We start from the raw sequence: 12,373 nt of genomic DNA, 5'->3' as shown, positions 1-12,373 counted from the left end.
GTTGATTTAACAGCCACAAATTAGAGGGTTAGAATTGTCTATAAATGACCCATTTAGGGCTGCACCAATAAAAGATTTTTGTAGTCCAACAAAGAGACGTCTTTTGGGGATGGGACCAGGACCAGGACCAAGACCAAGACCAAGTGCTACAAGATTAACAAACTTGATCTCACATACATGCCTCCTACTTCCACAGCCCACAAAAAGACATCTATTGTGCCCCACTTATGCCTCGTTTAGAAGTATAACTAGCGATGAAAAAAAATTCTAATTTTTCCACATATTTTGGCTCTGCGTGAAGGCCGAAACAGATAAATGTGCTCATCTTCAGTTGCATCTCTCCTATGCAACCCTACTATCAAGAAGAGGAAGAAAAAGGGTCTCTTTTTTCAACCATGAGCTACAATATTATAGACGTGGTAAGCTTACTGGCATTTACATTAAGATCTATCCGTTACAACAAGAGATCAAGTAAGAAAAACAGCACATCAAAATAGATCCTTTACTAGAACAGCTCAAACTCCAAATGCTCTTTGGTCATCCTGAAATCCAGACACTTAATCTCCTTATTCTGACACACCACAGGCAGAGTTCTTAGATCACAGGCCTTTGGCATCTCCGGTGGCATGGCGCACCGAATCAGAGCCCAATTCAGCCCCTCAAAAAATGGATGCTGCTTTATCTCGGCCGCCCCTCTTATAGATGCCAACCGATTTTCCGGCTCCTTTACCAAAAGCCCTCCAATCAAGTCCCTTGCTGCACAACTTACAGAAGGACTTTCAGGGAACTTGAGACTCTGTGACACTGCATTGGCTAAGGTCTCTTCATTTCCTGATCCCTTGAAAGGAGTCCTACCGAACAGAAGCTCATAGAGAAAGACCCCAAATGTCCACCAATCCACGGCACTCCCATGGCCTTCTCCTTTGATGATTTCAGGGGCCAAGTACTCGTGGGTCCCTACAAAAGAATTGGACCGTGCGCTGGTGGGCTCCGCCACGAGCTGTGGAAGTGGGCTAATCTGGGCCGCCAGATCGGATTTCAGCTTCCGGGTCTTCGCGGCAGTGGATATAAGCCTAGGTGTGAAGCAGGGCATTTGAACCCAGGATGGTTGGAGGCAGAGAGGGTCAATACAGTTAGAATCGGCACAAGGGCCGGATGACACTCTTTTTGGAGGCTCTTCGATTGGTGACGACGATTTAAGAAGAGTGGGACTTACAGTGCATCTGAAGGACAGGTCAAAGTCGGAAAGCATGATGTGACCGTCCTCTCGAACTAGAATGTTTTCTGGTTTCAGATCTCGATATACCACCCCCAGCATGTGCAGATACTCTAAAGCAAGGAGGACTTCTGCAACGTAAAACCTGTAGAAAGATATGGCATGAAAGTAGTCCAGTGCATCAAATCGCGATAGGGCAAGAACTCATTGTGAATATATTTAAGCATACAACTAATGAAAGCAGTGATAATAGAGAGAATTTGAACCGTGACCTTACTAAGCCATTTTCTGGCATCATGGCAAAGTCTTTGATCCAGGTCAAAGTCATGGCTGAAATAATCATATTTTTGTACAATGACCTTAATTAAACATACAGCACCAACTTCTATTAAGTTTTACAATAGTTATGGTACAGCCACTTTATGTTCAACATTCATTTTCTGAATCTACAAACAAGGTGTCAAATTCAAAAGTTGCCTCCCAAACAACAGAACAATATGCATCAAGTGAAACAAATGGCTTTAAGCAGTATCAGATCTAGTTCTGCCGAACCCATCTCGTTTTAACTGCAAGTAGATTAAAGGCCAATGTGAATTACTCACACACCCTGTAAAGCAGCTTTAGAAAGAACCAACTCACCAGAGCCAACTCACCAGAACCATCAAGTGAAACAAATGCCCTATGAAACACATCTTCTCATCTAGACTCCAATATGAGCCATGAAAAAATAGGTAGACTGGACAGACACTGATTGCCCTGGGTAATCCCAGCCAAATTCAATGATCTATTGGGGTGCTGGTCATTGGTTCCTTGGAAGAAGAAAGGGTAGATTCTCTGGAACGCATCTTTCTAAGCAACAATTTAGGTTCTTTGCAAAGAGAGAGATGCTCGAGTTTTCAAACGAAAAGCTAAGAGTTCTTCCTCCCTTTACTTCAAAGCGATTGCCCTGACGATCTCCTGGGTGAAGATCCTTCCCAGCTTCATATTTGTTTCTGCTATGACTTATAGAATTGATGAAAGGAGATTTGCTTTAGTACAGAAAGGGGGCCCATGATAGTGTAGGAACGGGAACCTCCTGCGGAAGGCCTAGTGAAGCTCGATTTTGATGGCTCCAGTTTGGGGAACCCAGGGCCAGCTGGAATCGGGGAGTGCTAAGAGATGAAATGAGGTCAGTAAGATAGGCTTTTACAGGCCCCAAAAGTCACAGATTCTAATGAGACGGAGGTGCATGCAGTACATCGGGTATATAATCATTGGAAAGAGAATCCATGGAACGGAGTGGCTGATAGGCTAGCTAGAGAGGGGTCTCCAGGGAGGTTCTCTCTCTCTCTCTCTCTCTCTCTCTCTCTCTCTCTCTCTCTCTCTCTCTCTCTCTCTCTCTCTCTCTCTCGGGATCTCTATTTTGTAGTTCCTCTTGTTACTTGTGAAATCCTCCTTGTTTGTATCTTGCTTCTTTTTGTTCAGTTTTTTCGCCTGTATTGACCGTCTTGGTCCCTTCCTATTTACGTTTTAATGAAATTTGATGTCATTCAAAAAAAAAAGGTAGAATGTCCCTCGGTTGATTGTTAGTAAACAAAGTCAGAAAATATTACAAGACTGTCTCCTTTGCTAGTTTTTTTTTTTTTAAATCAATCTTGTACACCCAAACTAACAAACTCTATGTTCTCTCTGCCTTGGAGTGCTAGGTTTCGACAAATTAATTTAGGAAAACCGAACTCAAAAATAAGCAAGGTTCATGTTTCTTTTCCGGTTGCTGCATACCATATATATGGAAATGATATTTCCACCCCTTTTATAGCCAATCCACCCATCTGCCATTGTTTTTTTTTTTTCCTAATTTCAATGAAAAAAATATTGTCTACTTGTCGCCTCCTTTCCATGGTTTTCTTTCATCACAATTTGGAGGTTTCCTCCTTTCTGAATAAACCATCCTTTTCTCAGTAAGAAAACTAAAATGGTCTGAAATATATGTGATTTGTGGTCACGAACACGAGTACCGTGTGTCGACACAGACATCGAGTGCCGGACACGGCGAACTCCCAAAATTTAGAAATGGGGACACGCCTAAAATAGAAAGTACATATAATCATGATTTGTGGACACGGATTCGTGTGCCGAGTTTCGACATGGATATGAGGTATCTAACATGGCAACCCTTAAAAATCTAGAAATAGTGTCACACTTATACACATACATACATAAAAAGTTACTAACACTTCTAGTTGCACACTTAAAAGTGTCTAAAGGAGTGTCGACACGACACGCGGCAATAAATTCAAAGTGTTGGCCAAATCATAGTCTGAAATGTATTCAATACTCTCTAGGCTCCCAGCAAGCCCACAAATCCATTTCTCCAGTTCCTCTCATCCCAACCATGCCCCAAATCTCCTTTCTTTATTTCCTCTCATACCAAAAAAAAAACTCGAAACTCATTCTCCACTTCCACCCGGCACAAATTTGTTTATATCCACTTTCATTTCTGCCCAAGGCGATGAATTGTTAGAGGGGAAAATCATTGATGACATCGTAGCTGGAAGGCAATGAGTGAATGAATCCACTAATGCTCGAGAGCCCTGAGATGTGATGGCTTAGTTATCGATTCCGTTTCATTCGCCATTTCGTTTTGATCGGTGGAACGGAACGTTTCGGCGTTCGACATTAAGATAGTAAAGATATTGGAACAACAAGGTCATCCTCTAAACCCAATCCATCATGAAATCAAGGTTGTAAAGATCTAACATTTAGTTAAAGGAAAATCACTATAAGTTGAAATGACTCAACTCAACTCAACTCAACTAACCCTTTGTCCCAAACTAGTTGGGGTTGGCTAATGAATCCTCTAGAAAATTTTCACGAAGAAGGTGAAAGAATCTACCCGGCTCAAATTGATAAGTCTAATCCTGACACTAGTTGGTTCGTCTACATGGATCATTTTCTTCCATTCTCTCCTATGCAAGGTCATGTTCTGTGTTATGTTCCTAGCCATCAAGTCTTTCCTCACTGTTTCTACCCAAGTTGTTTTTCAGTCTGCCCCTATCTTTTTTTGCTCCATTAACTTGGCACGAGTCACTTCTTTTCACTGGAGCATCCAAAGGCCTACGTTGAATATGCCCAAACCATCTTAAGCGGTGCTCTCTCATCTTCTCCTCGATTGGTGCCACCCCCACCTTTTTACGAATGTCTTCATTTTTAATTCTATCTAACCTTGTGTGACTGCACATCCATCTAAGTATTCGCATCTCTGCTACACTCATCGTATGCACACGCTGCTTCTTGGTAGCCCAACATTCTGAGCCGTACAACATGGCTGGCCTCTTCAACTTGGTTGGATTTTACAATCGCACAGAACTTCTGAAGCATGCTTCCACTTCAACCAACCTGCTCTTATTCTGGGGTTAACATCCCCTTCAATCTCTCCTTCCTTATGTAGGATTGAACCAAGATTGCGAAAGATATCCCTCTTAGGTACCTCCTATCCAGTCATATTTACTACATCATCACCGTGCCTCCTTACATTACTAAAGTTGCACTTCATATACTCTGTCTTAGTTTTACTCAATCTAAAACCTTTGGATTCCAAAGTAGTTCTCCATAACTCTACCTTCGTATTTACTCCTGCTTTGGTTTCGTCAATTAATACTATGTCTTCTGCAAATAACATATATCACGGCACCTCATCTTAGATACCCTCCGTCAGTTCATCCATAACTAGTGTAAAAAGATAAGGGCTTAGGCTGATCCTTAGTGCAGTCCTATTGTAATTGGAATATCACTAGACGTGCCATCCGTATAAGTTGAAATGACTAGATGAAAAAAAAATTAAAGACCAAATTATGAGATTTTTTTTACCGGACTTTTGAGATTTAATAATTTTTGGACATAATAAAATTTATGATTTTTTTTTTTTTTTTTGAAAGATAAAAATTTATGAATTTTTAAAATTGAAAAATACGAAATCATTTGGAAGTTCAGAATTTGACCCGGCCCGAAATGACCGAAAAAGGTAAAATTTTGTACTAGAACCGGAAAGTTCACTTTTTATACTTTTAGAAGCGGGTCTTGAAAGTTTTTTTTTTTTTTTTTGAATGGGTCTTGAAACTATTTTTAATAAATCCAAATGGGGGGTATTCCCTTATTTACATGTAAATCTTAAGTAAATGGCATTTACTTAAATAACTTTGCACATAAATACCCAGTTCTAAGAAAAGGAAAGAAGAAGAGAAGGAAACTAAGAAGAGATCACAAGAAGAGAAGAGGAAAAAAGTAAAAGAGGATGTTTCGGACGAAACTGGACAAAGCACCCTATTTTGTCTGAAACGGAACAATACACAGGCCGAAACAGAATATGGGGGATATTCCTTTTCGGTTTTCTGGATGAAGGCCATTTCGGCCGAAACAAAACGAAATCGATAACTGTGTAATGGGCTTTCATCTGGTTCCATGGGGCGTGATCAACAACTGTTGCTTAAGTATTGGCATCTCACCTTTCATCATCATTCTCTACCCAAATCAGCACTAAGATGTGAAGGGCTTTCGATTTTTTCTTTTAATTTCTATATTTCTGCCATTTTGATTATGCATCTACTACATTTTGATTGAAGGCTCCATTTGCAAGGAGCAAGGTTTTGGCAAAAGGAGACGCAGGTCGAGGTAGAAGACAATGACCATCCCCCGTTCTCAGTCTAACATGAAGCATGATCATAGCTCAACATCGAGAGAGAGAGAGAGAGAAGGAAAGAATATTTTGTAATTTAAAAAATATGATTAAAGTAAAGATAAGATGGAATGGCTACTGGGGCGTGGAAATATTAGCAGGAGAATATTCAAATTATTGTATAATAAATAGACCAGTTTTTCCATTAATAAATATACATAAGAGTTCAGGCTTGAAATAAAGCTCCATGCCACTAGAGATTTCAAAAGTCAAGCCCATGCATCACAATTATCTGTAAGTAATAACAAACCTTTTAGGGGAATACAATAACAATTTCATCCATCACACCCTTTCTCTGATAATAACAAAGGTGTAAATCAGCAGCGAACTGGATGAATGAAGCCCCACAAATTGGAGTATTGGACTGCTTAGATGTGTGTTTGACAAGAAATAGCAAAAGAGTTTAGGATAAATAGCTACTAAATGGCAAAATTGGAGTACTAAATGACAAGCATAAGATTAACTAAATAATACAAGTCAACCAGTAATAATAGCTGTAGCAGAAAAACCAGGGAATTAAATGTCAGAATTATATTTGTATTATGAAAAAAATATATAAGCAGAGTAAGCATTTTCTCAACTAAATTTTCAATTGGATTATAAATAAATGCATGCACAAGAAATCCAGAATTGGAGCTTTGGTTTAGTGTCCTTACCGAGCTGCTTGTTCGGAGAAACTCTTGCTAGGCTGCCTCTGTCGGAGAGCGTGAAGATCCCCACCAGGACAATACTCCATTACCAAGCACGAGAGTTTATCCGTCGTGAAATGGGTATACAACGTTGGTAGGAAAGGATGATCCAGCATTTGAAGTATCTCTCTCTCTGTTTGAGACCTAAGCATCTTCTTTCTACTTGTCAAAAAATCATTATCCATAACCTTCAATGCAAATACGCATCTCGTTCCGGTTAGCTCAGCAAGATAAACAGTCCCGATATCTCCGCAGCCAAGCTTTTTGAGAAGCTTGAAATGCCTCAATCCTAAGCTCCCATGTTGCATCTCGATTTGGTGAATGGCTTCCCATCTCACATCTTTAGACATGTGTGGCCTATTGCCATTACAACTAGAGCCACTTAGATTGCTTTCCTCACTGATGCTTGTGCTACTGCTATATTCACCCATGCTACTTTTTGAGCTTTGGGAGCATTCTCCTTTTTCTCTTGATCTCGAGCTTTCACTCATTTTCACACCCACAGTTCTATCCCCCTTAGAGCTATTTGAACTAAAATCGGTTTTACTACTGGCATTCACAATACTTGAACTTACTTCAACATTAGGACTTGCAATGCTAGATGCCAAAGATACAGATTGTTTCAAAGCATTTTTTAAAGTACCATGGTCCGTCTGGGAACCAAGTTTACTTGTATTAGGGCCCAAGGCAACCCTATCAACCTCAGCACATGTATTGGAACTTCCAGTGGTGGATTTTGAATCCTGCTTTCCTTTCTTCTTAACAAATACCTTGTTCCTGAAGACTGGCTTAACCACACGGGGACTTGCACCCGAATTGCTTATATTAGAACCAATATTGGAGGTAGATATAGCTGTGGAACTCATCTTTCCTTTCATTCGTGGCTCGGCAGTTGATCTTTTGGATGTAACATCTGACAAAGCAGAAGATATCACATTTTGAGAAGATTTTTTGGTCTTTATCGCCTTTGATGTGGTTGCAGTAGCACAAACGGGAGAAGAAACAGCAGTTTTATTCGATGACTCCAAGTTGGAAACTTGCAAGGATCCATTTGTCTTTTCAGATGAAGTTTGGGTGCTTTTTTCTGGAACAAGGGATATTTCTACTAAAGTGCCTTTATCTTCACTGAGTGGCAGACCAGATTCATTGGACTGCACAACTACTGTCCTGTACAACCTTTTAATGTTGCCAGCCTCTGAGACCCTTGATAGGCCCGCTGGCTTTGATAACCGCTTTGCGGCAGCCATTTCTGACGCATGAGAAATGCATAATCCTCTTAATGCTTGCTTCAAGGTCACAGACTCGGAAATTCCTATTCCTGAAACTCCCGAAGCTTGGGATATACCAACTCTAATTGGCCTTTTTTGGGTATTTTTCTGCAATGAACCCACACCTGATTGGTGTGAAGTACCCAAACCCCTGGATGACGTTCTGAGGTCTATCGCCTCAATAAGTTGATTAAGTTCCTCTTCTACTGAATAACGTTCCGACATTGGCAGCAGATGTTTTCCAGTACTGCCATCTGCTCTCGGTTTAAAACGTAAAGGATTTAATCCATTAGAATGATGAACCAAATCCATTTCATCCTTTGATTCAATAATTTCAGAAGTACCAGAAAATGAACCCATTTCTAGGGGCGACCACGTCTGTAGCCTAACTGTATCTGATACAACAACAAACAAACAGGAGATACGGTTGCAGCTTAAGCTAACCCATTTCCAAGGAAGCTATTCATAGATAGCGGAGGACACAGATTGAAAGAAACCAGGCATGTCCTTTAAGGTTTTGTTCGAGCATATTGAATCCTGGATTTGAAGGATCTTTACTGACTTCAAATTGCAACATCCAAATCCTGCCAACCAAGGTTTAGATAAACATAAAAAAAAAGTGATTGCATCAAGAAGCAATCTCTCTGGCTTTAAAGAAACAATAATCACTACCCATTATAGACCTGAAAAATGAACTCATATCAAATTGTACAGGTATTTTAGTTCAAAATATCAAGTGAAGGGTAATTCAGTAACAATTTGAGTTTTAGTTGCAGAAGTAGCTGCTTGTTCAGAGTTCAAACCAAGGTTTAAAACCACAAAACTCAAATTGGACTCAAAGAAACCCAAATCCATGCTGGCTTGCTCATGTGAGTACTAGATGGTGTATTTCAAGTATACAGCAATGAATCGAGTTTTTTGAGTTTCCCAAGGAATTGATCAAAGTTATTTAAGTACTCAATTGAATTTTCTCAGGTTTTAAAAAGCTAGGTTACCCAGGTCTTGATTGAGATGAGTAGTCTGTACCCGACCGACTTTTCGAGTATTTGCGTGTAACAGAGCTGAGTGGCATTCAGTCACAACCATTTATATGAAGAATTTGTGTTTGTTCAGAATAAAGTCTAAACCACAGTTTCCATGATCGCAGTTTGGTTGAAGTTCGATTTATTGTGCACAATTATCAGGGTCCCTGATGAACTAATTCATCTAGTTTGGTCCATGGTTGTATCACGGGATTTCTTAAAATTTTATGCTATTTTTGGGTTTCAATAGGGACAAGGTGAAAAAATAAAATATTTAAAATATAAAATTTAAGAACCAAATTAGGACAACAAATAATATCATGTATTTATAGGGATACTTTCGTGACAATTTTGTGATAAAAATAAAATAAGAAAAATAACTTGGTGATTTTTGAGAATCTTGGAAATATTTCAGAATTTCGTTGTTTTATAAAATAAAATAAAAAGGAAAATATTGCGATAAATATCGGATATATTTGTGGCATGGTTTGGTCTGTGTGCTGTTACCTTGCCAGTGCTGGAGTTGGTGCAAGAAATCAAAAACACGATGAAAAAACAACCAAAAGTCTTTATTGCAAGATGGGTTGAAAAAATCTTAAAAATCCACCTTTGTTGAAGAACTGAGAGAAAAGGGGTATCATTTTCCTTCATTCAATTACATCTCAAAAACTACTCAAAACACCCTCTCCCTTTTGGTTACAAGAGGCTTAGAAAATCCATGAAAATGGGGTGCCCGCCAATAATTTCATCACATTTTTTTTTTTTGAAAATGAATAATTTCATCACATGCATCAAATTAAAAGGTAAAAATATAGAGGTAAAATGCAATCGGGCCAACAGAGACAAGGCCCATAAAAATCAAACAAATCCATATGAAAGCATGAACATAAACTAGAGTGAAACTATATCGTAGGTCCCAAAGACCATTGACACTAATAATTCTCCTGCAATCACAGTAACAAAGTTTTGTACGTCCCTTCCAGCACTTGTATGAATAAATTTTGCCATAAAACTAGTTTGTAACCTGTTCTTCATCGCTTTCTAAGTTCATAGACTCCATTAGTTGAATTAGAGGGGTTCATATGAGATGATGATATTTTTAGAGGTATTTCCGACTAAAGTTTTTCACAATGTAATCGCTCAAGATGGCAACAGTATTCTTAGGTTTATATATGGGCTCAGAACTGCAACTTAGATATAACACAGCATATTTTTTGCATCCTAAGCGCATTTCCACTTATTTAAAAGAGCTTATAAAAATATTTTGATTAAAAAGCATTGACATTCGAAATTCAGTAGTCTGACTAATGAACTAAGCAATCATTTTAAAAAAAAAAAACTAATGAACTAAGCAAATTACGAACTCAATAAGCCAATTTGATGGGGGAATGAGAAACCAAATACAATTCCTAAACTGAAAGACCAACTAAAGAAAATAAACAAAAAAGCCTCATAGGATGAGCGATCAGCCTAGTGATTGTGCTTTTTACAAAACTCAGAAAGACAAATGGCAAGAAACCGAGAACAATTGAACAGAAAAGCAAACATTCGGAAAAAAAATGAAAAATAAAACCAAACGATCTCGTGTAAGAAACGTCAGCTAATCAAATAATTACCTCAAATCCTTAAATAAAGCAAAAAAAAGGAAAATTGTTTTTCTCTCAAACAGAACTAGAACGGATTTTCCTTTCATCTTTCACAAAAATGAAATCAACCAAAAAGAAAAAGAAGGACATCTTCAGAGAATAAGCAGCAAAGATTCAAAAGCAAAAAAAATCCAAATAAATCCTGAATAAAAAAAATAAAAAAAGAGTTACCTGTAACAAGAAACGCTGAATCCGATCCGAGAATCTGTTGTACGGAAACGGAATCGAAAATAGTGAAGATCGAAGGAGTAGAGATGTAGGGTTTAAGGAGAAAGAGCAATAGACGGGATCAGAGGAGAGATAAATTAGGGCACGAGAAGGGGAGAGAGAAAAGCGAATGTAGGAGAGGAAAAAGGGAGCGAGGTGAAAAATGCAAATCACGAGAAGAATCACCCTCTCTCTCTCTCTCTCTCTCTCTCTCTCTGAATGAAAAGAGTGGCGGAAAAAGGAATCCCTCTCTGCCCCCCATACCAAAGTACCAAACAAGCTCAAAAATATCACACAAAACACACCGCCCGCGCACGTTAGCGTCGTGCCTTGACTAGGCCTCGGCTTCGTGTCTAACCACAGGTTTTCAGATAATAACGATTATGCCATGGGATTTAAAATTTCGATTTTTTTTTTTCTTGGTTTTAAGAGAAATCGAATCACATATCGGTGGGAAATATGGCGTCTGTTTCAGGCTTTCAGCCCAACGTAAAATTGAAGTGGGCCCCACCTAATTTAGATGATCTAAGCCGTTCATTTTTTTTGTCCAGCCATACATAGGCTTCTTCATGACCCTAACCCTCCTCTCAATAAGCTGGTGGTGTAGAATGGAGCGTAACTAAAAAAATGATTTTTACTGAACAAAGAAGCCATCTTATCTAACCTTCTATTCAATTCAGCCAAGAGAGGAATCAATAATAGGTGGTTTCATTAGAAGCCAGGGCGCGGGAGCCCGCTACACTCAGTCAAGTAGGGAGGAAAAGCAAAGGGGAATGAATGTCAAGAAGCGACTGATGAGTGAGAGCGCTGCGAATAAGAGCAAGTGCTTTCTATGGAGATGATTTTTAGGGCATGGCCTGTTTATGGTGGGAACCACCAAATGAATGGTTTTGATCATCCAGACAAGTGGGCTCATTTTTCTTTTATGTGGGGACCCCATTCCTCTATTAGCCCGAGTCATCATTGTTGCTATAATGGGCCCCACAGGTAGATGTTTTGCCTTTCGAAAGGTGCAATCATAAGTCAAATGTAATTATTTGATTAATACAATTTTTGACCATTGGATAAAGCATCTATGAGATAAATAATTGGCTGTTTGGATGTATGGAAAAAATATTCCATGATATTGGTTTCCACATAAATTAAATTTTCTATCATTCCGTAAATATAATTTTCATGGGAAAAATTTTCAAAATAAAAAAACAATCCCACTTTTCAAGGAACAAAGCAAACCTACTAGGCCCTATAATTTATTTTTCCATGTAATATTTACTTTGCATAGAAACGTTTGTTTTTTTTTTCCAGTAGTGTTTTTTTCTTAATCCAAACAGCCCCTGTGAGTTTCGATAGCAAAGTCTTTATAGTTGTGACCGGCTCGACCCATTATACACTTGGCATACTAATATGATAATCAGCATGTTGCTAATATAAAAAAAAGGCCGCCCAGTGCACAAGCTCCCGCAATTGCAGAGTCTGAGACAAGCTAGGCGTACGCAGCCTTACCCCTGCTTTGCACATAGGCTGTTTCCTTGATAGGCAAACGGAATTCCATTTTGGAAAAATAGAAGAAGGGGGCATTAACCGGAGCCACATCCACTAAAAGATAAATGG

At 39.0% G+C, this 12,373-nt stretch overlaps 1 protein-coding gene across 1 annotated transcript; it reads right to left on the bottom strand.

The window, feature by feature from the left end:
- Positions 1–249: 249 nt before the first annotated feature.
- LOC143877589 (serine/threonine-protein kinase KIPK2-like) lies at positions 250–11,032 on the bottom strand. Its single transcript, XM_077379735.1, has 3 exons — positions 10,727–11,032; positions 6,587–8,471; positions 250–1,361 (listed from the first exon to the last, which is right to left on the bottom strand). The coding sequence occupies exons 2-3, from the start codon at positions 8,245–8,247 to the stop codon at positions 506–508; spliced, it is 2,517 nt and encodes an 838-aa protein (XP_077235850.1). The 5' UTR covers positions 8,248–8,471; positions 10,727–11,032; the 3' UTR covers positions 250–505.
- Between the last annotated feature and the right edge of the window lie 1,341 nt (positions 11,033–12,373).

The sequence above is a fragment of the Tasmannia lanceolata genome, unplaced genomic scaffold (assembly GCF_043159265.1).
Source record: "Tasmannia lanceolata isolate RefF3 unplaced genomic scaffold, GAP_Taslan_0.1 ptg000005l, whole genome shotgun sequence".
Lineage (NCBI taxonomy): Eukaryota > Viridiplantae > Streptophyta > Magnoliopsida > Canellales > Winteraceae > Tasmannia > Tasmannia lanceolata.
This window is presented reverse-complemented; position numbering and strand designations above follow the sequence as displayed.

Bases quoted from the DNA above. Each gene is read 5' to 3' on its own strand.
- LOC143877589 (XM_077379735.1), bottom strand. From the start codon at position 8,247: ATGGGTTCATTTTCTGGTACTTCTGAAATTATTGAATCAAAGGATGAA. The intron at 1,362-6,586 runs GTAAGGACACTA...ATCTTTCTACAG, and splicing joins TTCTCCGAACAAGCAGCTCG to GTTTTACGTTGCAGAAGTCC.